General features: G+C 32.9%; 4 protein-coding genes across 5 annotated transcripts; 1 reads left to right on the top strand and 3 right to left on the bottom strand.

The window, feature by feature from the left end:
• Window positions 1-933: 933 nt before the first annotated feature.
• LOC106778303 (receptor-like kinase TMK4) lies at window positions 934-4594 on the bottom strand. The gene is made up of 2 exons (XM_014666244.2): window positions 2178-4594; window positions 934-1584 (listed from the first exon to the last, which is right to left on the bottom strand). Exons 1-2 carry the CDS (start codon window positions 4432-4434, stop codon window positions 1073-1075), a joined length of 2769 nt encoding a protein of 922 aa, XP_014521730.1. The 5' UTR covers window positions 4435-4594; the 3' UTR covers window positions 934-1072.
• A 2332-nt stretch (window positions 4595-6926) lies between these two features.
• On the bottom strand, window positions 6927-8787 carry LOC106778252 (crocetin glucosyltransferase, chloroplastic). The gene is made up of 2 exons (XM_014666195.2): window positions 7542-8787; window positions 6927-7428 (listed from the first exon to the last, which is right to left on the bottom strand). Exons 1-2 carry the CDS (start codon window positions 8562-8564, stop codon window positions 7042-7044), a joined length of 1410 nt encoding a protein of 469 aa, XP_014521681.1. The 5' UTR covers window positions 8565-8787; the 3' UTR covers window positions 6927-7041.
• Window positions 8788-13202: 4415 nt separating this feature from the next.
• LOC106778306 (xyloglucan endotransglucosylase/hydrolase 2) lies at window positions 13203-14688 on the bottom strand. Its single transcript, XM_014666251.2, has 3 exons — window positions 14367-14688; window positions 13856-14049; window positions 13203-13737 (listed from the first exon to the last, which is right to left on the bottom strand). Exons 1-3 carry the CDS (start codon window positions 14628-14630, stop codon window positions 13371-13373), a joined length of 825 nt encoding a protein of 274 aa, XP_014521737.1. The 5' UTR covers window positions 14631-14688; the 3' UTR covers window positions 13203-13370.
• Window positions 14689-20491: 5803 nt separating this feature from the next.
• Window positions 20492-22385, top strand: LOC111240663. 2 transcript variants are annotated; one of them, XM_022776144.1, is made up of 5 exons: window positions 20510-20589; window positions 20709-20751; window positions 20875-20994; window positions 21255-21701; window positions 21814-22385. In XM_022776144.1, the coding sequence occupies exons 1-5, from the start codon at window positions 20587-20589 to the stop codon at window positions 22062-22064; spliced, it is 864 nt and encodes a 287-aa protein (XP_022631865.1). In that variant the 5' UTR covers window positions 20510-20586; the 3' UTR covers window positions 22065-22385. The 2 variants fall into 2 exon arrangements, with proteins under 2 accessions (XP_022631864.1, XP_022631865.1); XM_022776143.1 differs by having other exon boundaries at window positions 20492-20751.
• The last annotated feature ends 2486 nt before the right edge of the window (window positions 22386-24871 follow it).

Here is a 24871-nt window from a genome sequence, read left to right on the forward strand (position 1 = left end):
AAAAAATTACATTTTTGTTTAACAAAATTTAATTTCAAATACAAAACCAATTTTTTTTATATTTTCTTCTCAAATTATTCAAAGCTATTCTTCACATGGGATATTTTTTTCACTGAACTGCAAATCAAAAGTGAAAATTCTACCCTCCAGAAACCGAATAAACAGAAACATTTGAAGAATGAATTTGGTGCTGAATTCATTTGTAGAAAAAATTGTTCTCCGATGAGTATAAAATAATGAAAAATGTAACTGGGAAACGTATGCAGTAGCATGAAGCATTAGTATGAGGTGTAGAATACAGATTGTGAAATGATGGGATGTGGTGATGGAGCCCACGCATGTGCTTTCTCACCAAAGTCACCAATCTTCTTACCACACTTTTACAAAGTCAGTCTTCAAATACCGTAATATGCGCAAACGTGTAAGCTCCTCAACTCAAATTAAGCTCAGATGCCACAATCAACACGCACCTTCTAATTTCTTCTTTTTCTTTCATTTTTATGTCGATGATGATGAGGAACACTGAAAATGATAGCAGAATAAAATATGACAACCAAAAGCAATTTAAAAGATGCTCAAGGGACCTCTTTATGCCGATGCTATATAATTAACTTTGAACTCTTCATGCCATAGCTGTCCTCTGTTTCCAATCCCAATCTCTTTCATTGCTGTTGATTTACGCGGCTTTGGTTTGGCAATGAAAGTGAAATATTACAACTTACAAACACTTGGTCAAAAAATATAGTACTCACTCAATTAGCTACGAAACAACCAAATGGTAATAAATTTTCTTCTGATTAAAAAAAATAATGAAAAATATCATACAATTAACATTTCTATAATAATTCTCATCTAAGAAACCAACCATTTACTAAACCAATCTGTTAGCTTTGAAAAAATCAATAAAAAACATCAAACTCGTGCAGAAGGAGATTGCAGGAACATTAGAAAAATTAACATTTAAAAAATAAATAAATTGTGATACAATTCGGTGATGTTGCGAGATCAAAACAGCTTAACATCGTTCTCATCCGGTCCTCTAACCTGAGAAGCGATTTGTTTATCATTTTCTTCATCGGCAATCCATCGAATCAAAAGAGTCAGCAAATCCTGAAGGTTTTGCAGGAATGCTTGATTGAGTTTGTGAGATGGACATGTCAAACATTGTGGATGTGCCTTCGTTAGCTTGCCATCTTTGCAGAGCTTGAGGAAGGCTCATGTGAATGTCAATGCCATAACCTTCTTCTTCGTCGTGGCTGGTAGGCTTCCATTGCTCTACGAGAGGAACCAAGACATTCACTGCATGACCCATATCTGGCCTTTGATACGGTTCACGAGCAGTGCAATGACCTGCCAGTTCAGCTACTTTATATATGCTTTCCATTGTTTCCTCATCAGGATCGAGAGTTTGATCAATAGCCTTGGGGATGTTCTCCTTGTTAATCAGCACCCTACGGAACCAGGAAACCAGGTGAGACCTTTCATCAGGCACAGTATCGTCCAATGCCCTTCTGCCTGTGATCAGTTCCATCAAAACTACTCCAAATGCATACACATCTACTTTGGTAGTCACTCTTCCGGTAGCTGCCAAGAAACAATATCACATTAATCACAAGCAAAGGAATAGCTTAACATAAAGCTAAAGCAACCAACTGGATATGCAATTCTACAATAATCTGGCTTAGCTAAGACTATGCAATTCTACAAAAACTACACAAAACAAATATTCATCAAAGTAGTAGAAATGTGGAATTCATGGTTGACTGATTTTGAAACAAAAGAATCTCAAGGCACCAAGGAACCAAACAGCAAACATATAGCAAAACCTCTTGAGTAATCCAAGATTTAATCTAATCAAAGTTTTATTCATCACATAAAAAGGTAATAGGGAGCCGGCTACTTTAATTGTAGCCATTTCTCTATAAATGTCACATCTTATAATGCACATCCCCAAACCATCAACCCAAGCAGATGCGCAGGAAAACAAAAATTTAACTAGAAAACAAATCATGAAACAAGGAATAAAGGCTAACAACTAGCAATTATTACGAGAAAAATATCACAGTTGCCAGTTTAAAAAATATATTGAATTGTAGTCACGTATAGACAGTTATAATCAGGAAAGAAGACAAATTAAAAAGTCCAAAAATTTTAATACAGGCTTGGTCCAAATATACCTGCATATTCAGGTGCCAGATATCCAAATGTTCCAGCCAACTTTGTCTCTACAGAATATTTCCCATCTGGTGCATTTTTTACCAAACCAAAATCTGCAACTTTGGCTCTCATGTCATCACCCAATAATATGTTTGAGGGCTTCAAGTCCCTATGAATGAAACTTTGCTGAGCTAAACTGTGCAAGTATTCCACTCCCCGAGCTACATCCAAAGCTATTGCTATTCTTTGCTTCCAAGTCAACGGAGTACATCCATTTTCACGCCAATCAAACAGGTGTTGTGTTAGCGTCCCTTGAGGCATATACTCATACACCAAAAGCCTTTCATTTCCGTTTATGCAATATCCTAAAAGAGCAACTAAATGCCTGTGTCTGACTTTACTAAGAACTGCAATCTCAGCTTGGAACTCATTCAATCCCTTGCTCCCCGTTGCAACAGATTCCATTCTCTTCACGGCAATTTTACTTCCATCATGCAATTCGCCTTTATAAACAACTCCAAACCCTCCCCTACCCAAGATGTTTTTCTCACTGAAATTATTTGTTACTTGCCGAAGAACCTGAATTGAAATAGTAGCATTCCCACCCTCAAAAACATGAATATCACTACGCTCACTGCCCTGGCTATGCAACTCGCTTGGGACGCCACCATTGGAATTTGTAACGCTCATCATATCAATCTTAACCTCTCCTTTCCCATTTCCGGGATTATTAACCCTCCCAAACTTTCCGTGACGGTTTTTAGCTTGACACTTGCAAAAGACAAATACGACTACCGCAACAAAAAACACAGCAATAACAACAATACCTCCTATCCAAGCAGGAGAGAGTGCAGAACCGCCTGACGCTGCATTTGGACTTCCACTTGGTGCACCACCAGAATCGCTTGAAGGAGTAGTTCCACCGCTACCTCCAGAATGCCCAAGCAGAGGGTTACCTGCATTATTGAACTTCACCTTGGTTGGGAACTTTGGTACGTCACCAGATAGATTGTTATTAGACACATCTAGAATCTCAAGCTGACCCAGATTAGTCAAGCCTTGCGGTATTGATCCTTCCAAATGATTATCATTGACATACAGGTTCCTCAAATCAGTTAAATTGGCAAATGCCGGTGAAATCGTTCCGGTCAAATTCTGCTTCGCCAAATTCACAGTAACAATCTTTCCCGTAGCACACACAACAAAACTCCAATCCGCACAAGGATCATTCCCGGACCAGGATCGCGCCAACTGAAGGGGATAGCCAAAATCTTTGGCGATATCAAGCAAAGTGGTTACCCGAAAATCGCAGGGTCCAGAGTCTTTCCTACAAAAACTATTCACCCCGTCAAGAGTGACCTTCACACCTTTACCAAAGGAAGGAAGAGGACCCTGAAGCACATTGTTGTCTAAAGAAACATTCTGCAAACTGGAAAGGGACATGAGAGAAGGTGGAACCACACCGGTTAACTGGTTGTCTCTCAGTTGCAGATCAAACAGAGTAGTGCAATTTGACAAATCCGGAATGGGACCCGTGAAGAGGTTCTTCTGAAACCAAACCTGGGACAAACGGGTCATTGAAGCAAGCACTTCAATGGTACCAGAAAACCCGAACCCGTCTTTTTGATTGTTGAGCCACAGATTCTGGATCCCAGATCCCGCAAAGGTCTTTGGCAAACCCCCAGTAAGATTGTTGTACGAGAGACGAAGCTCCTGCAAACTCACAAAGGAGGCAAACACATCAGGCAAGGTACCAATGAGGTTTGTGTTTCCGAGATCGAGTTTGGCAAGGTTGGTGGACTGAGTTAACTCGACGGGAATCCTCCATGGAGCGAGGTTGAAGCTGTCTGCCATGCTGAGACTTTGTAAACTAGTGAGTCCGTTGAAGCAACCATCGGGAATGGAGGTGAAGTTGTTGCCTCCTAGGAACACAGTTTCCAGCATAGAGAGGTTGGCAAGGGAAGGTAATGCGCCGGACAGCGCGTTGCCCTGGAGAGAAAGCGAGGTGAGTTGGGAGAGGGAGTTGAGATCCGGAGGTATTGTTCCCGTGAGCGACTGCGAGGCGATGTTGATTGAGGTGACGCGGTTGGTGGTGCACTTGATGCCCTTCCACTGACAGAAGCTGGTCCCCGACCACCCCGAAGGCGTGGGACTCAAAGCTTTGGCGAGCTTGGACATGAACTCGCCATCGTCGGCGATGGCGGTGGAAGAGAGAGTGAAAAAGAGAAGAAAGAGTTGACATAGAGAATGTAGGGTTTTTAATCTGGAGTTAGCCATTCAGATTTGGGAGAAGGGGGAAGACTAATCGTTCGATACGTTTGGTTGCTTTTGATAATAACAAGTTATTGTACAGAGCAAGAAGAAGAGAATGGAAGCAGAGCAGAGAGGAAAAGCTGAAAACTGCGCCAACCTCATGTGCCAGTAGTTATGGTTATGCCTACTCTTTTTTTCAAATCAATACTTAATGATCAATAATGTCACAATTTTACAATTAAATAATTCTCTGTATTCTCTACGTGATTAAGTATAAGTATTTATACAGGTAAAATAATACAAATTAAGTTGTATCATCGCAAATTTAGGGCAATTAGTATGACCGAAGTGCCCTTTTTGTTACTTGCTGGGTGTTTTGATAGTAGAAAAAAGGAGCATGGGCCCATGACAGTGAAAGGGAAGGCCCCACATCCAGAGTAGTAGAGTGGAGAATCAATACCAAAAGACAGAGAAACCGCTGTATTAGGTACTCTCAAAAGAAAAATAACAATTTTATTTAAAGAAAATTTAATTTAATTCGCATATATTCGTGTAAAATAATTATAATTTAAAATTGTTATTGACATATGACATAAAAATTAAAGTGAGATAATTTTATATGATACATATATGTGGGAAAGAAAAGAAATACGTGGTTGAGTCAAATCAGTATAGTGGTCCCATTAATGCCAACTGTTGCTTACTAGATTTGGCGTACATTGTTTGTCTTTCCATTGACTCCCTCAAGCTGAGATTTGAAACAAAACCAAGGTATATATAATCGTATGTAGTATAATGTTTTAAAAACAGTATACGAATATATATCTTATATCTGAATTATTTATACCTTTTTAGTACATTAGTAACTTGGCGGATTTGAAGCGACAGGGCAAGAATAATTAATTGATTTAATAAAAGTAATCACAATAATAATATACCAAACACTGTCTTCTTTATCCTTTTTCAATTACTTTTGATACTGTCTTAACCTTTTATCATTCTCCTTTTCGCTTTCCACGGAAGCTTCCCCCATCCACCCCATTATCTGCCAATGTTAATTACAAACTAATTGTTTTTTCAATAAACTATTCATGAAAGGCCAAGGACATGTGTGTGGGCAAGTGCAACGTATCATCCCGTGGGTAAATGCTTTTCAGCCATTAGATATACTTTATTTTAATTTACGGTTATGATGCTATTTTGAACTGTGGTGGCAACGTTGGGCTTCTGTTGTGGATTCTTGGACTCCATGTTTGCAACAACATGCTCTCCTGTTGGAAACTTCTAAACATGGTTTCTTTATCCTTCACCAAGTTTGCATTTTATATTTTTTTGTTTTACGTTTAAATTTTTATCATCGATTTTTTTTACCAACATCATATGTAAACGTCGTATTCAAAAAATCTATGCTTTTTACATTACATTCATTTTAAAAAAAAAATAAAAACCATTTATAAAAGTAAGTATAAAATAGGTTTATCGCAATTGAATGATTTTGTTAATATTTATAATTTTAATATGTTCTGATAGATTTAATGAAACACTTTTATGTTTTCTTTTTAGTTCATTCACGTTGAATTTCTCTTTATAATTACTAATCAAAACAAAAGGAACCTACAAAGTTGTTTTTGTTGAATATTGCTCATTATATTCAATACTAAATTTCATCAAGACAGCATTTTATGTTGAAATTCTCAGAAAGTAGAGAAAGAAACATACGACTTCAGATATTGGACTTCTCAACATTTTAAGAGTACGAATTTCTTGGCCCACTTTTCTTTTAATAGCTACATTTGGTACGAGACAATTGGTGACATGCACTTTCTTCCTACACCTCCATAATCTTTTTCCTACACTTCCGTATAAAAAATTTCATTTTTATTTTCTACAGATTATACGATTTACAAATTATTTTTCAAAAGTTAAAAATAGCTTTCAGATCATATAATTTACAAGACAAAGATAACTTTTAATTTGTACAATTCAAAGATAATATTTAAAAAAAAAAATATTGATTTTCAAATTATTTTCTACAGATTAATATATATATATATATATATATATATATATATATATATTACGTCAATTGTTTTTTAATTCAAATGACATCACTTTTTCATAAAATATTTTTCGTTCTATTCATCCTTATTCAAACAAAATTCTACGAAAAAATGTTAAAATTCTATATTTATTAAATTAAATAAAAATTATAGTACAAGATATATAGTTACTCTTCAAATCAATTAATATGTTTAAAAAAGTAACAATCTAACAAACTCATCACCATGACTAAGTAAATAGGAAAAAGTTTCTTTAATATCTTATGCATAACTCAACAATTTACTTTTTGTGGGATTTAAATCATTTAGAAAAAAAAAGTTAATTTTTATATTTATAAAAAAGTTAAAATATGAAATGATAGTTGTAAAAATTTATGGAAGTCAACTATGAAAAATATTAGAAAGGCTTTGGATTTAAAAAGTTGATATGTAGGATGCACTTGACTTTACCAAGAGTTTGTGGAAGTTTTGCTTTTTAGTATCGAAAATAAGGTTTACAACAAAGCTGAATTGGAACATTGTGCTTCTTTAAGACGTCACAAGAATCAACCCAAAAAACAAGAATGTTACATCAGACAATCCTGTCCAATCCTGCGACATAATCAAGAAAAGTCCTAATGTTCCTATCCGAAGAGCCTCCTTCCTTCACGGCTTCTCGAGCCAAACATTTCCACTTCTCAGCATTCCTTCTCAGCTCATCTCTTTTTTCTCCACTCCCCATCACCACTTCCAAACACTTCCTAATCTCTTCGCCATCCACTATCCCTTCCGCATTCGCTTTACCATCCACTCTCACCCCCGTCTTCCATACATCTTCCACCAGCTTTGCGTTTGTCCCTTGGTCTGACCACTGCGGAAAACTCACCATAGGAATCCCCGAACTCAAACTTTCCATTGTCGAATTCCATCCGCAGTGTGTCAGAAAACAACCCAACGAACCATGTGACAGAACCTCCACCTGAAAATCATAGTTCCAAACCTCCATTTATTTTTACACAAATATACAATCTAATAATCTCTCCCAACCCTGCATGTATATCCCACATATTGAGGTATCTAATAGTTTCTTACCTGAGAACACCAATTGACAATCTTCCCCCTCTCCTCCAACTCCTTTCTGCAGCTCAGTTCTTCCAACTTTTCTTGTTTTCCATTGGGTTCTCTTATGACCCACAAGAAGGGATACCCGGAATCCAGCAACGCACGTGCTACCTCCTCCATCTGCCTCTGACCCAACACAGCAAGGGTACCAAACGAAACATAAACCACAGACAACGCCGGCTTTGAGTCCAGCCACTCAATGTAATCGTTTGACCCGTTGTAGATGTCAGCGCCAAAGGAAGTATCAGTCGGGTCTTTACCGTCCAAGAAGGCGGAGGGAATCAGTGGCCCAATTGAAATCATGGTTAGCTTATCGATGGCTTTCAAGGCCTCGGGTTCCAAGTCCTGGAAGGTGTTGACAAGAACTCTAGGGTTGGTTTCTTCGTCGAAAAGTTTAAACTGTTCTTCGAGTGAAGGAATAGCGAAAGAGTAGGCATTGGAGGGTAAGAGGAAAGAAGGAACGTCACGTGTTGCGAGCGAAAAGGGCAAACCTGGAAAGTCGATGATGGAGTTCTCTGATTTGTGGATGGTGTTAATGTAGTCCCTGTATTCGTGAAAGTAGTGATAATAGATATCCAAAACCGTGGCAGGTTGAATCCACAGGAGCACCCCCGGAATACGAAACTCACGCGCCACCTTTGCGACCCAGGGAAGCATGAGGGTGTAGGTGAGGCAGGTGAAAGGTTTGCCTTCCTCTTTAGCGGAGGTTATGATGTTTCCCAAAAACTCAGAGCCGCGGCGCTTGAGCTCGGCCATGTAGGAGTTCACGTGGGAGTCCTCGGTGGTTTTGTAACCGTCGTCGTAGCCGTCGGAGAAGGTGACGAAGGAGAGGCCGGGGACGGTGGGTTTTTTGAGCATGCGACGGTGGAGGTAGACGCTGGTAGCGAAAGTGACGTGGACGCCAATTGCAGCGAGTCGCTTGGCAAACTGAAGAGAGGGGTTTACGTGGCCTTGGATGGGGTAGGTTATGAGGAGGAAGCGTGGTTGCACCATGGTAACGGTGGCGCGTGAAAATGCAGAGTCGATATTACTTACTAAGAAAAGGTTAGTTAAACGAGTGACATAGGAGGCAGAGAAGTAACATGGTGGGTCGTTATATAGAGTGGAGGAAGCCAGAAGAGCGAGTAGTGACGTTTGCGGTGACGAAAAGGGTAGGGCTGGTGGAAATGTCCGTTCACGAGGTTGAGTTCTGTCTCTCGTGATATGGTATGTGGTGACAAAAAATTAAGAAAAATTAACAATGCTCTCTTGTTTCTTTGTCATTTTAGAGATTTTAAAGATTTCAATAAATTGAAATTGAAATATATAGTATAAAATTATTTATAATTATTTTTTTAAAATAATTTATTTAGATTGAATGATTAAGAGTATCTTAAATTTTAATTTTATTGTTTACAAGATAAAATAATTTATTTTTATTTTAAGTCAAACTCAACACTATTTTTAAACTAAAATTGACTTAGTTCAATTTCGATTCAATATGATTCATTTTGACTTTTTTTTATTTTGATTATTTTCTAAAAGTTCAATCTAAATGAATTAGATCTCATCTTTAACTTGAATTGACTTGTCTCAATCTTTAACTAGAGTCGATTGATTTCAATCTTCGACCCAAATCGATTGTGTTAGGAATTAGTGAGAGTCAACTCTGCTTGAACTTCAACCTTCAGCCCAAGCCAATTCGGTTTTACTATTACCAGGGCCAAATCTACTCAGCCTCTGACCTATGTCATCTCAATTCAACCTTCGACCTAGATCAACTCGGCTCAAGCTTCGACCTGGACCGACTCGACTCGACCTTTGGCTCAAACTGACTTAACTCGACCATCAATCCACATCGACTTGACTTGACTTCAGTTTGGACCGAATTGCCTTGAAATTTGGCCCAGGGTAACTTGTCTCAACTTTTAGTCTAAGTTGACCTAACTTACATTTAACTATAACCAACTCGACTCAATCTTTAGCTCGGGCCAAACCAATTTAACAACCTTGGTCGACCTGACTCAACCTTCAACCTAGACCGATCCCACTTGATCTTCAATTCGGATTGACCCAACTTGACCTTTGGCATGGGCCAACCCAGCTCGGCCTTCGACCCGACTCAACTTTGATCTGGACCAACTCAAGCCAACATTTAACTCTAACCATCTTGACACGACCATCGACACAAGTTGACTCAGTTATACCTTCAACATAAGCAGACTCGACTCAACCTTCGTAAGTGTAATGATAATGGAGTGGAAAGTGAGTTTTTAAATTTCTTATATTTTGAGGATATTTGATTTTCTTTTTCACTTTATTCATTTGAAATATCTTCTAAGAATCCTTAAATTTAAATTTATTTCTAATTACTTTAACTAAACAAATCATTTTAGTGTAAATGATTTTAAATTCTTTAAATAAATTAAATATCTTTCTAAATTATCTCATTCAAACATAACACACACAAGCCTTTGTTTGTATAAATTAATGAATAAAAGGAAATGAACGGAAACGAGGAGCAAAAGGACCATTCTGATATAATAAATGAGTAAATTTTTAAAAAAATTATGGATATAAATAAGTTGTGCATGATTTCATTAAAAATATTTTTTTCATTATTACACTAATTTTAATGTAGAATTTTTTTAAATTAAATTTGTACACTGTATAATTTGAATTTAATGCATTTTAAACTGAAACTGTACTAGGATGACACACTTAGTTTCTTCAAAGTAAAATCTTGTGGCACAACTTATCCATTTTCTTAATTGTTTTCTAAATATGTCCATTTTAATAATTTTCAAATAAATTACATCAAAAACCGTTTTTTTTTGTCTAAATAAAGAGAAAATTGAGATTTTGATTTTGCGGACTAAGCACAAGGTAGAGTATATGAAGAACTAAAAGAAAATTTATGAAAGATTTAATTGATTTGTAATATTATTAGCTTTCTCTTGTATTAAACTTAATTTAAATAACTAATAATAAATTATTAAAAATTATGTTTCAATTTATATTATTTCATTATGTATAAAGTATAAAAAAAAATCAACTAAAAAATTTATAATCGATTTCTATCAAAACTATAATCGATTACACCTTAAAGTGGTAGGCATTCATAGTTGACAAGTGCTTGAAAATGCATGGAGAAATAGAAAAAATAAGTTTAAATATGTGAAAGTCACCTCCTCCTTACAACACTCGAGACTTTGAAGCTATTGTTCTTCTATTTTCATCGTTTCATCAAATATGTAAAGACAAATAAAGTTCGTCTAACTTTTTCCATCTCTGTGAAACGTTGACCCTGAGAAACAAACACGGTGATACTTATATTATTTGGACGTAGAAAAAGTTAATGGCAACAAGTTGAAAGTTTAATACATATAATTCATGTGATTATAAAAAAATAAACCTAAGTGTGTAATTTAAACATTTATTGGAATTTCATTAGATTTAATTTACTAATAATAAATACAATTATATTTAAAAATTAATCCAATTATAAAAATGGATAAATTGTAGAAATACAAGTCTTAATTTTATACACATACCCCTGTAAAAAAATAGTCAATTGTTGACGTACAAAATTTATTAATAATTTCAATTTATGAGAGGTTAAAAGTGATAAAAAATTATAGTAATTTTATTAATAAATTAGAAAATTTATTGATAATTATAATTTATGACGACAAAAAATATATTAATAAATATTTGTTAGTATTTATTAACGAATTAATTTTGATGGCAAATAACTCTTGATATTTCTCTTTCACCTAAGTGCATGTGTAAATATTTATCAATAATTATTTATAATTACTATAAACTTTGGTCATCAATTAAATCTGTAGATAAATTTCATATTTAGATCTTTTTCTTTTTCTTTTTCATTTTCTTCTTTTGTGTGAGTAATTTCTGACTCCTCTCTTTTTTCTATTATCCTTTTCTTTCTATACATCTTACCCTGTTTGGATAATGATACTTAAATAACATTTTTTGACAACATTTGAACATCATTCTACGTATTATTCTGTGATTAATCTAAAATTACTCCACAATCAATAATAATAATCATACATTACTATGGACCAATCACAAAATAACACGTAGGATGATGTTCAAATGTTGTAAAAAAAAACGTTGTCTAAGTAACATTATCCTTTCTATTTATCCTGTCCACTATTTCCGTTTGCAATTATTACTGTTGTCTAGTCTCTATTATCCTTCTTCCGTTGGAATTAGCTTCTCTTCCTTATTTTTACCCCTTCTCTTATTCTTTTTACTAGTGTTACTTAATTTGTAAAAAATATCAGAGTGAAAAGAATATTTGTTGTTCTCTTAAATGACAAAATTATTAATAAAAAAAATTATCAATAATAAAAGTTATAAATTATTAACTTTTTTTAAGAAATATAGTTATCAATATATTTTACTAATGAGTTTTACACAAATTGATTAAAATCTAAAAGGAGAACGTAACATTATTTTACAGATTAATTTTATTAATAAATTTTAGAAGATTTGTTAAAAGTATTTTAGCGTTGTTTTATTGACATAATTTATCAATTAATTTTTTTATAATAAAAATTTATAAATGTTTATTAATAAATATAAAATTTAAAAAAAAGTTACAATGATTTGATTACTTATATTTTCTTTAACAATTAAAATTATAAAATTTGTTAATAAAATTTATTGATAAATTTTATTTCATGGACGAATTTATTTCTCAACAATTACAAAAATTATTGTTTGTTTATAATGGATTGAAAATTAAAAGTGAAAACATGAATTCATGTTAAAAATAAAAAGTGAAAAGTATATATATCAACACTGAGTTCTTCTTAAACAAAATTTTAATTTTGTAAACTTGATACTAATTTTTGAGAAAACTTAAAAAACAGCTCAAAATATATTCATATGTTACTATTGGACTTATTTCAATAAGCTCTTCAGAAAAATCTCACAACCTTTATAAAATAACTTCACTCTATTTCTTTAATTATGAAAAAATCTTGGTTCCATTTGCACGTTTCACAAGCACATATATAGAAAAAGGTTACAAAAAAAAGAAATATCTTCAACAAATTAAAGCTTATTTTAATTTATAAGAAAAAATGAAAACAATTTTCTCATCACTTTTCTCTTTCATTACATTTACCACAATACACTTACTCCTACTACTACGATAATGGTAGGTTGTCACTAATGCACTTATTTAACATTATTGAACATGATATTTTTTATTTAAAAATATAATAAGAGTAAAAAATGATGTCTCAACCATCACTTCATTTCACATAATTTTTATACTAAGTAAAAAATATGTTTTTAATAATAGAAAAGTAAAAAATAACATGTTGGTTGATCAATTAAGTAAAATCTTTAAGAACATGGAAGTAAAGAGAACAATAAAAAGGACACGTTTTTCCTTTCTATGCATTTTAGCCTAAATAAGAAAATACATACAATTTAAAATGCAAAAAAGAAAATCCTCTGTTCAATATTGAAACACGTAAGATCTCACTATACAATAGTGATAATGAGAAAAACTGGTAACAATAAACGCAACCACTACGAAGATAGGAAGGATTTTGAAAATGGAAAAAGAGATGTAAAATTAAAGTTTCATATTGAGATATAACAAAGTGGTAGGTAGTAAAACGAATTTAATTTATTTTGAATATGAATATCATACATAAAGCATGAACTTAGAGAAAAAGGCAAAATAGAGAGGAAGACACAAAATTAAAGAATCAAAAGACCGACACATAATAATAAAACATATTTTACAAAGAAAAACAAAGACTCGTTTGTTTCTCAGCGCTTGCACTCAGCAGGAAGGCCTTGTGGGAATCGCTTAAGGTCGTTGCAGTAGTTATAGATCATGAAGTACTTTTGAACCCATCTAAGTCTTCTTCTGCCATAGGCGTCAAGCTCCGTGCTCTGCCATGCAGCATCAGAGAATGAATTGGAAGACACCGAGAACTCCGTGGCTTTGAAATTGCGGTAGTAGGCTGTAAATGGTGCCTTCGACCAATCAGTTTTCACCAAGCCACCTCTAGTTGCCCAGTCATCAGCATTCCACAGGCTAGAATAGATTCTCATGGGTTGATTCTTCGGGAAAGGAACACCGGCACTCTCAGCATTCTTGAACACCCTTATGGGAATGTTGTCCACCAAGAAGCTGCACAACAGATAAATGAATAAGTTTTGGTTTGTTCCATGCCGGTTACGGAAGGGAAAAGGCACACACCATGGAAAGTGAGAGACGAAGAAAACATAAATATTTTGTTTTTACTCACATGATGTGTTGGGGCTTCCATATGATGGAGTAAGTGTGGAAGTTTCTGGTGGGGTCGAACCAGAGGTAGAACTGTTGCTCTCTGTTTCCTTTGCCTTGGGTAAACACGTTTGTGTGGAGAATGTAGGGGTCGCCGCTCACGTTTCCCAAGAATTCAAAATCAATCTCGTCATGGGTTGGTCCCTGAGATGACAACTGCATCACAAAATACTACCGTTATGGACTCTACACACAAAGAATGAGGTTCTGTGCTATTATGTGAAGAAAGCATCATGGATTGAAAAACAAAGTAACAGTTGCTGTGAAAAGTAAAATGCTCTGGCCAGCATGGCAACGAATGAATGTTGCGTAACTTGCGTTTGAAAGGTTGATGCCAAAAATGTGCAAGCGATGCAATAATGGTGTTATTTAAAAGTGAGTTACGTCTCACGAGGAAGTGATGTTAAAGTTGCTTTTGAAAAAGAAAGAAGAATATATATAGTGAGAGGGGGAGAAGAAAGGAATGAACATACGTAGTAAGCAGTGACAGTGCCGGCAGAGTTGCCAGCGACGAGTTTGAGCTGCATATCGATCCTCCCAAATAAGTACTCTTTCTTGGATTGGAAGCCAGAGCCAGAGACTTTGTCGAGCGAAAGAGATAGAAGCTGACCACCGCCGAATATCTTAGCACGGTGGTCACCCCATGTGAGATCAAAGTCTTGGTAGAAGTTAGCAGCACATTTAGCCACCACCCCTAGCAGAAGGGCGTAAAACATAATACAAGTTGAAGAAGCCATGCTGGAGAAAGAGGAAGAAGAGGTTTTGTTTGGTGTTTTGATGTGAAGGAATGTGTTGGAAGGAGGCGTGTATATATATATGCGATAAAGAAGGGACAGGTGAGGGAAACAGGACTTGGAATATGGATTGTGTTGCGTATGGTGGGAATGGATGATGGGACGCGTGAGAATTGATTACTGGTGACAGCTTTGCAAGCTTTGAAAGCTGGAAGCTTTTTGTTTGAAAGCTAGATTATTAATTACGCTAGTATTCGAGTTTTTGAGTTATGTTATGAGTTCAGTGAAGAGCCAAATCATGATTGTGCTTGTGTGTATAATATATATATGCCTGGGTCCCATTTTAGAGTATGATTTGGAAAGTAAAACCAGAAATTATGAGAAAATTGAGGCGGTGGATGCCAACTGGATTTTGTATCACGGAAAGAATCAAAGGGGAATAAGAGGAAAAAGTAGTATTTTACTTGTCCATTGGTCTTGTAATAATGCATTGTGAATAATCTGAGATGATGCCATCTGGCAGGAGAAATGCTTCACCTCCAATTTATCCGTTGCAAAGTAATTGAGAGTTAATGAATTTAAAGGTTCTGACAGTATTCAGAACTTCACGAGACCTACAATGGTGTTATGGTATGCTTATCCCTTAGCTGGTACTTGTACTCTTGCAGCCACATAGCTTGAGGTTTGAGTTTCAATTTTGTCTGTTACTGACAACAACTATGAATGTGAAATAAAGAAAACCAAGAAAACAAGTACTGTATATGTACATATTTATCTTGGTAATATTGTTTTTTATATTCTTAATTATTTAGTGGAAAGCTTTTGTATTACGTGACTGTGATTAAGCTGCGCCTGATAGCGATATATTTTTCAGATAACTCAACTAAACATCGGATAAGATCACACAAGGTATAGCTCTCCAAAAGGTAGCATTCGAAAACTATCCATTGCCGTACAGTGTCAGAGATTGTAGTAATGATGACAGGGCAAATTATTGCGGCAAAATAAACTGTATTTTTTTTTTCTTTTATCAGGAAACATTGGCTTTTACCAATTATTCTATCTTTATAGAAGTATTGAATTCGTTTTTATGTTTTTAAAATATTAAATACAGATAAATTGTGTTGTATTAGTTGTTCTAAAATGAAAATAATGCACTTGTGTTGTAATCAAACTTGTATGTGTAATTTTTACTGTGAAATGGGCAACAAGAGGGACATATTTAGCATATGCTTAGATATTTGTGAAGAGTTTTTAAAAGTTAAAAATATGAATAATTTGAAAGTGTAAGATAGGTAATGGGTATGGGAATCCAGCTAGCAATAGACAGAATCTTGGACCTCTGAAATGATGCTACCTTACTTAAATGTGTTTTAATTTTTATACGATGTAGCAGTTTGAAGATAATGGAGGAGATTATAATGTACAGAGGGTTGTTGGGAAATTGAATTAGCTCATCCTTTTTTCCAGCATGCGTGTTTCTTAATTTGTTTGTTGTTTAAATTTTAGTAAGAAAACAAGAATGCGAGTACAATGTTGTTACATATAATTGATGCTTTCGGCAATAATGTTATGCTTTCCTTTTTAATAAAGAAACTTTTTTGGAATGAGAATCAGTCTCTCTTCATTATATTATTGAAGCATTGGGCATTGTTCATGAAACAATTGATTATACAATGAGATGATATTGCTGGATGCAACTAAAATTTCTGATAATCATGAATATGCATATTATTTCTGATAATTAATCAACGTTTAATTGAGTGTAACAATATGAAATTGAACATCATAGATGAACCATAATTGATAACAGTACAATTTAATTTGTAGGCAGTGTTATGATTGAAGAAGAATGACACGTTTCGAATTGGCATATAAAACGATACATTATACTTAGTAAGACATTGATGTCGTGTAGGGTAGTACTTTTGTATTTTGATAATTCGGAAATAATCATGTAGAGTACTGAGTTTATCTCTGTTCTACCGTTTTCACTCATGTTTCTTTCACATAATTTTTAATTGTTCTAACTTTACCAGTTATTATCGTTGCATTTGAAAATTTGACCTCACTAAAACTACGATAATATGATAATATAACGATTTTTTTCATTTAAAATAATACTTAACTCGTAATACCACAAAAATACAGATTTTCCAATTCAGATTTTTCTAATGGCTTACAATATAAAACAACCTGATATATAATTTAATTCGCATCCCTTTTTTTAATTCTTATTAATTAAAAGATTTGTTTTGAAAATTTTGTAATAAGAAACAAATTTAAATGATAAAATTATGAATAATTTTAATAAAAGTATTTACATTTTTCAGATTAATGGATTTAAACAGAATAAAAGAAAATGATAATTTTTATTTTTTATTAAATAAATAAAGAAGAGAAGAGGAAATTATAGAGAATTTAATAAAAAGAGAAAATTATTGTTTAAAAATGTATAAAATCTGAAGAAATTATTGATCTTGTGAACGCACCAACTTGTGGTACGTATTCAGTCTTTTTCAAGAATCGTGTGATGGGTGTTATCGGTGGGCTTTGTCTCTTCTTCAGCTGAAAAAAGCGCACCCAACATTATTGTCATTTTTGGCTGTTGAAATAAAAAATAATATTTTTTAAATCTTGATAAATTAAACTAAATCAGAGAGAGATGAAAAATTCAAATATATATATATTTTTTTAATTTTCTCATTCAAAGGCATAGTTCTTTTAAGTAAGGTAATATATCATGTTTAACAAATTTTGATAGTCTAAATATAAAGGATTATGGTAATCTACTGGCATTAAAAATGATCTAAAATGATAAACAAGACGAGATTGGTAGAGTATTAAATTTGTTTTAGACATTAAATAATTTGGATAATGAATTATTTTTTATATAAAAAAAAAAGATTTTGGTTGGAGAATATGGCAATGATACAGCTGAACAATAATTTTGAATGATTAGGGTTGACGAGTACTAATCAAAGGGTGCATCTCAACGCCACGCGGCAACGTATCGGTCACAGTTAAAGTGGGTCCGTGCCAAGATTATCCAACTCTTCAAATCAGGAAAATAGAATAATATTAAAATCAAATTTTAAATACCAATATTTTTTTCCTTATCCTGAGATATGGCTTCAAAATATTTTTTAAAAATAAAAATCTTTCTTAAATTTTTAAAATACACAATATTTTAAATATGATAACTGATGTTAAAGATGCTGTATGAACTTATTTTAGTTAAAAATAAATATAAAATAAGATTCTTTATTTTTGCTTTCAACGAAGAATAATGAATTTTTAAGGTCAACGATTCAACTTAGAATATATAATTTGATTAGAAATGACTATAAATATGTTTTTAGTCCGTATACTTTTGGACGATTTTGATTTAGTCCCTCTTTCATACTAAGGTACAATTTAGTCCTTCAACTTTAGAAAACTCTAGTTTTAGTCTTTTTTTTACCAAAATTTTTTTAACTTTATTTGCTGTTTCAAGCACGTTTCATTCATTATAGTATTTGGATTGTTTACACTGTTTGACACATCTTTGCTTCAATGTTAACTGAGAAACGCTAATGAAACGTGCTTGAAACAGCAAATAAAGTTAAAAAAAATTTAGTAAAAAGGATTAAAATCAGAGTTTTGACTAAATTGTACCTTAATTCGAAAGAGAGACTAAAACAAAATCGCCCCAAAATATAGGGACTAAAAACATATTTAACCCTTAATAAATTAATAAAAAAGTTTATAATTCCAAGTAAGTACCATTTTTACATAAAAACACGTATCTCATCGATTGTGTGATTTAGGGGTAAGTTATTTTAAACTTTAGATACCTAAAATATCTTATCTTAGCAAATACTAGTATTTTTATTATTTTATAAAAAAACTATAAATATAACAGTAGATCTATATGACTAATAAAGGAATAGTTATTTATCGTTATTATTAACATTTCCTTTTTTCTTCGATTTGTAAAATGATTAACAATAATGTTTGATAACGTTGTAAATATACTTTATATTAACTATTTAGTAATATATTAATATGTTATGAATGTTTAAAAAATTATTAAATGTATAAGCTAGGAAAATTATTTCAAACATGTGATTCTAGAGAAATATGTATATTATATTAGATCAAACTTTCCAAAAATCTAAAATAACCAAATCTTTATTCTCATACATACGCTTTTCGGTTTATAAAAATGGTAAAAGCTAATTATTTAATTACTTTGATTATTTCTGAGAATCCCACGTGTTGTTATTGTATGATAAATTAGCTAGATTACATTATTGTTTATTTTGGTATAAAGAAATAGAATGAATCAGGTTGAATTTTTTTGGTCTTGTTTATGCATGCAATATCAATTAAATTTTAAGATTATTTACTGAAAATACAATTCCAGCCTGGTAATGTTACGCTTTTATTAATTATTTATTTAATATTTTCATACATATAATTGTGTGAATATTAATAATGTTAGCTAATTAATTATACACTTGAAAATTTTATCAATTAAATTATTCCATCACAAATTTTCATTTTATGTAAATAAAAAATATGTTATTTTATTTAATTGTTTTTTAATGCTGTTTAGTTGTGTACACGATACTAGATTATTTTATACCATTATATAAAAAAAATATTATTTAGTATACCCATTTTATTTCTTATTTTATTTTTTAAATAATGATTTTTTATAATTTGATTTTTTTAAATTTAATTATTTTTAAACTAAAATAACAGGAGATTTTTCCTTTAGTATACACATACTCTTTCTTATTTTATTCTTTAAATAAAAATTTATCAAACCAAAATAATTACATTATCAATTTTACCCTTTGTTTTCCTTTTAAATTTAATCTTTTCCAATTTAACTCTTTTTTTAATTTAATTACTTTTCAAAAACTAAAATAACTATCCATAATAAAAAATTCTTACAAAATAAATAAAAATTACCCATAATAAAATTATATAGGATATTTGTTTTTATTTTTATAGTTATGATTAAAATAATTTTATATTTTTTTCATAAAAGGTGAATATTTTGTAAAAAAATTAAAATAAAAAGGTATATATATTAACAACAAAAGAATCTTGCGATGTAAGAAAAGGCAAAGAGATTTTGCTGTGACATAAACGTTTAGGACATTACATAAAAAAATTATTTTGATCAACTTTACACTTCAAATTTGTATTGTGATATTCATAAGCTCACAAAAAGTCACACAATTCATTTTTCTTTAATTTTAAATGAAAGTGTTTTTCTTTTTATGATCATTCACTTTGATGAATGAGTCCATTTTAGTTTTTTTTTTTTTTTTTATCGATAATTAGACTCAGATGATTTGATTATGTTTGATGAAGTCTTAAAATGAAGTTGGAGGATTATTTTAGAAATTTTTGCAAAAGTAATTGAGACTTAGTAGAGAGCATAGGCAATTAGGGAAATATATGCAATATCAACTTAACACCATCTACCTCTCTTCAGTATAATAAAATACTTCTTCAAAATCTCTTAAAATGAAGGAATAAGTCCTAAAAAATACACTCAGTTTTAGTACTTCAAGTATTTATAACTTGTTATTAGTAACTTAAAATAACAATATTTCAATTATATATTTATTTTATTTTTAATTAATTTTTTAATATATATTATTATATTATTAAACAGGGTTGTCAAGTGAGAGTGAATTTTTTAGGAGGTATTATTTTCCATACTTGAATGAAGACGAGTGACTAAAAAAATGTGAAAACTACTATTTTATATAGATAATATTTAAAAATTTAAAAGAACGTGGTAGAATGATTCTATTTTATTTATTTACTCTATATTATAGAGACTGTCGTCATCAGGATTTTGCAACTGTAAAAGTACTAAAAGCAGAAAAGTCGTTAGAAGTGTGGTGTGACAGTTGCGAGAAGAGAACAGAATAACTGTTGAGTGGAATGATAAATGGTGATTTCATTTTTCATAATCTTTATATATTAGTTAGCTGCTTCTGTAAAAATATGCTATATCTGTTATTTGTTGTTAATATTTTTCTTCTTCTTTGGCTCATCGTCTTCCTATTGGAGATGGATAACCAAGATCAGGGACGAACTCGCACACGCACTCCAGGTGCTTTTTCTTTGAAGTTTAAACCACTATCTCTTCCCCTTTATGCATCTGTAGTCATTCTTTTAGTCAGTTTTGTTTCTTTGGTTCAAAAGTCTCTCTCTTTCTTGGGTTTCTTGGAACCAGGTCTCAAGGGTGATGATGATCATGGAGTTCATGCATGGCACAGCGGCAGCTCTGGAGCCGTTGAAGATTCCAACCCTTCAGATAAGGAACACCTTTCTGATAATGATCCTCACTCACTAGGTAACGAGTCTCCTATTTTTTAGTAAAACATAAACACGTATCAGTGGATTTAAAGAATGATCCGAAACTTATTTTTAAATTTCTCTAGGATATAATGCACACTTGTTTTTCAAAAGGAGCATTCTTGACAATTACAAATAACATGATCTTGTTAAATTTTCTCGGGCTCCAAGATTTTCTTGGTCCAATGTGTTTATGTTTAATTTTTGCTGCTTAAGATTTGTTCTTATCTGTTCTATCCCGTTTAACATGTTCCAAAGCCGAAGATGTAAAAGTAACAGATGATGACCAAATGCAAGATCCTAGTATTTTGCAAGGAGAAAGGGATTGGAAAGGAAAGATGCCGGAGTTGCAAGCAGAAAAGCCAGACTCTCATGTGGAGACACTGCATAAATCTACAAATGATGTTCAAGTAGAGTCTGATGATGCTTGTGAAAGTTCACAACAGATTACTTTACCTACAACTGAAACAAGTGGTGGTATCAGGTTGGACAATAACGAGAACGCAGATAAAAGTACACTATCAGGTGCTCAAGATAATGAAATGGGAACAAGTTCCAGAGCAAACAAAGAATGTGACGATACTCCTTCTGTTGAGAATTTGTCTGGAAATAGTGATGTGTTACCTCCTTCATCTGTACCTCACACTTTTAACGATAATGGTATCAACCGTGGAAGTTTGGACGGAAACCAGGGCTCTGATTCAGGTATACACATTCATTATTTTATAGCAGAATACAGACATGCACCCCTTTTGTTTTTTGTTTTTATCAGTAACACACATGCATCTTAACAATTATATTCATGCAATTTGATTAGGGACAATAGAGGTTATAGAAATATTTGCTGAGATGACAGACAGCGACGGTATCATACTGCACTCGCCTGTACATAGTTTTATACCGATGGGAAATGCCAATAGAAGTAATGAGCCTGAGTCATCTGCAAATGAAGCTGTGAGAGTAGAAGCTGTAAATCCTCCTACTGTTACCGACTCAGAAAATGCCACAGTGAGGAGAGGATTCAATTGGGCATCATGTCTATGCTGTTGCTTAGGTGGAGATCGGTAGCTGTGTTCGTCTCCAATTTCACTCTGAATTTTGACATCGATATACTGTTTGCAATCTATCAATTGTTCTTTGGTCACTCTTTTGTGGATTTCTGTGGTTGTATATCTTGAGGATCTTTGGTTTACTTTACATGTCAATCTTCTGTTTCATTTTGAACAAATTTAGCAACTAGGTATACATTTCATGTCATGCTACAGATTTTTTACTATCTTACATTTCAAGGAAATGGGGGTTATACTTCAAATACTACTTTTTCACCCACTTTGTTCATTTTAAAAGAACGAAATATATAAAAATTACAATACTAAAAAAGGAATAGACTTGCTTGTCACTTTTTTTAATAGTTCAACGACAAAGAAAATGACAATTTTTAACAATTGTTAAAAAAGGAATAAGTTACGTAACTAAGAATAGCAAGTGACGCGCAAATTACAGGCTTTATTTGTGAATAATAAACTTAGAAAATCATCTGTAAGGAAATTAAATTAATAGAATTTCTCACTTATTTTATATTAACACGTCATTCTTTTGTATAGTTTTAACAAAAAAGAAATTAAGAGCTTGGCATTTTAGTCATAAAGAATTAGTTAATAAAATGATAAATCACTAGAAATAAAACATAAAGAAGGAAATTATAAACCAGTCAATAATTGAATATAGTCCTGCAATATACCATTAAAAGCGTCTAGGATAAACCTAAGGTACAATAAAAGTGGTTGGCAGCTCAAACAAACTCAAATATTCCTATACTTTAACCATGACAGACACGCATACACGGTGAGGACAATCCACCACCATACATTTAGAAAACCAGATCCTTTCAAGGTATTGTCAAAGTGGACCTAGACTGGGTATAAGACTCCAAAGCTAGCTCCTGAAATCTCCCTTAACCTGGACCATTTTACGATGCATCTGGACCTGATAAGGACTTGTAGAATTTTCCCTCTGAAATCCTAACCATGATAAACCATTCTTAATGCTACACTGGGCCATAAAAACTGTAGAATTCTACTAGCCTAAAAGTCTACTGCATTGGACCTCTACTGTTTTCATACTGGGTGGGTTTGGAAACTGCAGAATTTGTTCAGGAATGCTCCCTACCTTTTACTCCTCTCACGGTTACTCACAAGTTTTAATATCCGAATCCAGCTATGATCCAAAATCACCACGCTGCCCTGTCTCTCGGTTCACGCATTCATGGATTACCAGCACATCAATTCAGATACATTATTAGTCTAAACACCTATGCACTCCAACTAAGACCACCTGTATAAATTTATAATTCTAATTAGCCACTACACATAGACCAGCAAGTACCATAATTCATCCTCCCTATTCTACACTAAAATCTTACATTCTCAAGCAAGAACAGCCCTACAACCAATTACAGATTCATAGACTCTCCACGCCAGAATTCCCTTCAATAAGCAGTGAATTGGTCAAGCAATGGTAACAAGCAACATTAGAATCAAACAATTAATGCATCCTCCCTTCAATACGCTTGATGCTGCACCAACGCAATCCATTAAACAATCTCCATAACAGCAGCAACAATCATATTAAACTCAAATACTATACCAGATATTCCAGACTCAACTTTCGACACAGATAACAGTCATAAGCTAATAAATTAGGGGGATATTTACCTATCGGGCTGCTGCCCTGTAATAACATATGACTACCCCTAATTGACATCGACAATAAAGGGAAAGGATGCTTCCAATCAATCAACATGAGTAGGAAAACAAAAACAGCCAAGCAATTACAGAACCCTTATATTCTAAGGTTTTCTAGAATTAAAACTAGTTAGCATCCCCTTCCAACACCAAATTCAACTTAACCACTAGACTACAAGTTTCTCATTTCCATTCAATTAAGATCTCCATTTCATCTTTTAATCATACTAGAACACTTCACTGCACTAGGCAAGTTTTCCAGAATTTATATTTTATGATAAAACTAATTTTAACACTTAGACATTCAATTTCACTAATTAATGAACACTAAATACAGCCACTGCACTTACAAACAGCAGAGAAATAAATCACAAAATTTTACAAGCCACTCACTTCCAGGGTATATCACCAATACTATGAAGCATCCGAATCATACAATAACCACCAACAATCATCGCTTATTGTAGATGTGAATAGAAAATACATAATACACACCATTTCCAGTAAGAGTTGAAATTATCATATGGTCAGAATATGGCAATGAACTAAACAAAACTCAAAGAACTCGAGGAAGTAAAAGGTCAACATTCATAATAGAATATCCACTTCAATGACAACTACCTCATTAGGAGCAACAACACATCACAATAGTGCAGTCCAAATACAATTCCTGTCGAGCATAGAACCAAACAATGCGAGGAATCCATTAACATTTCCATAAAGTATTCACATCATGAAACACTTAGAACAACCAGAGTTAAACATCAGAACTAAACAAACTCACTCCCCTTAAGCTCAAAAGAATTTCACAAACCAAACTTTGATACCAGACTGTGACACCCCAAATTTCAGAGTGTCAAAGTCGTAATAAAGCCAATTTTTTTTTTCAAAATTATTGTAGTGCAAAAAACGTATTCATAAAAACTTCAGTATTCAAAACAAGCAGAATTAAAACAAAGTCATAACAGTTCCAAAATCATTGTCCCATTTACATAGTTTCGGAATTAATAAAAAATAACAACCAAATAACATAAACCCAATTATATTGTTCTAAAAGTTTAATCATAAAAAAAAACTTTAACAATCCCAAGTCTTTTCCATCCTCTCGTGTCTCTATCATGCATCTAGAAC

The sequence above is a fragment of the Vigna radiata genome, unplaced genomic scaffold, assembly GCF_000741045.1.
Source record: "Vigna radiata var. radiata cultivar VC1973A unplaced genomic scaffold, Vradiata_ver6 scaffold_246, whole genome shotgun sequence".
NCBI lineage: Eukaryota > Viridiplantae > Streptophyta > Magnoliopsida > Fabales > Fabaceae > Vigna > Vigna radiata.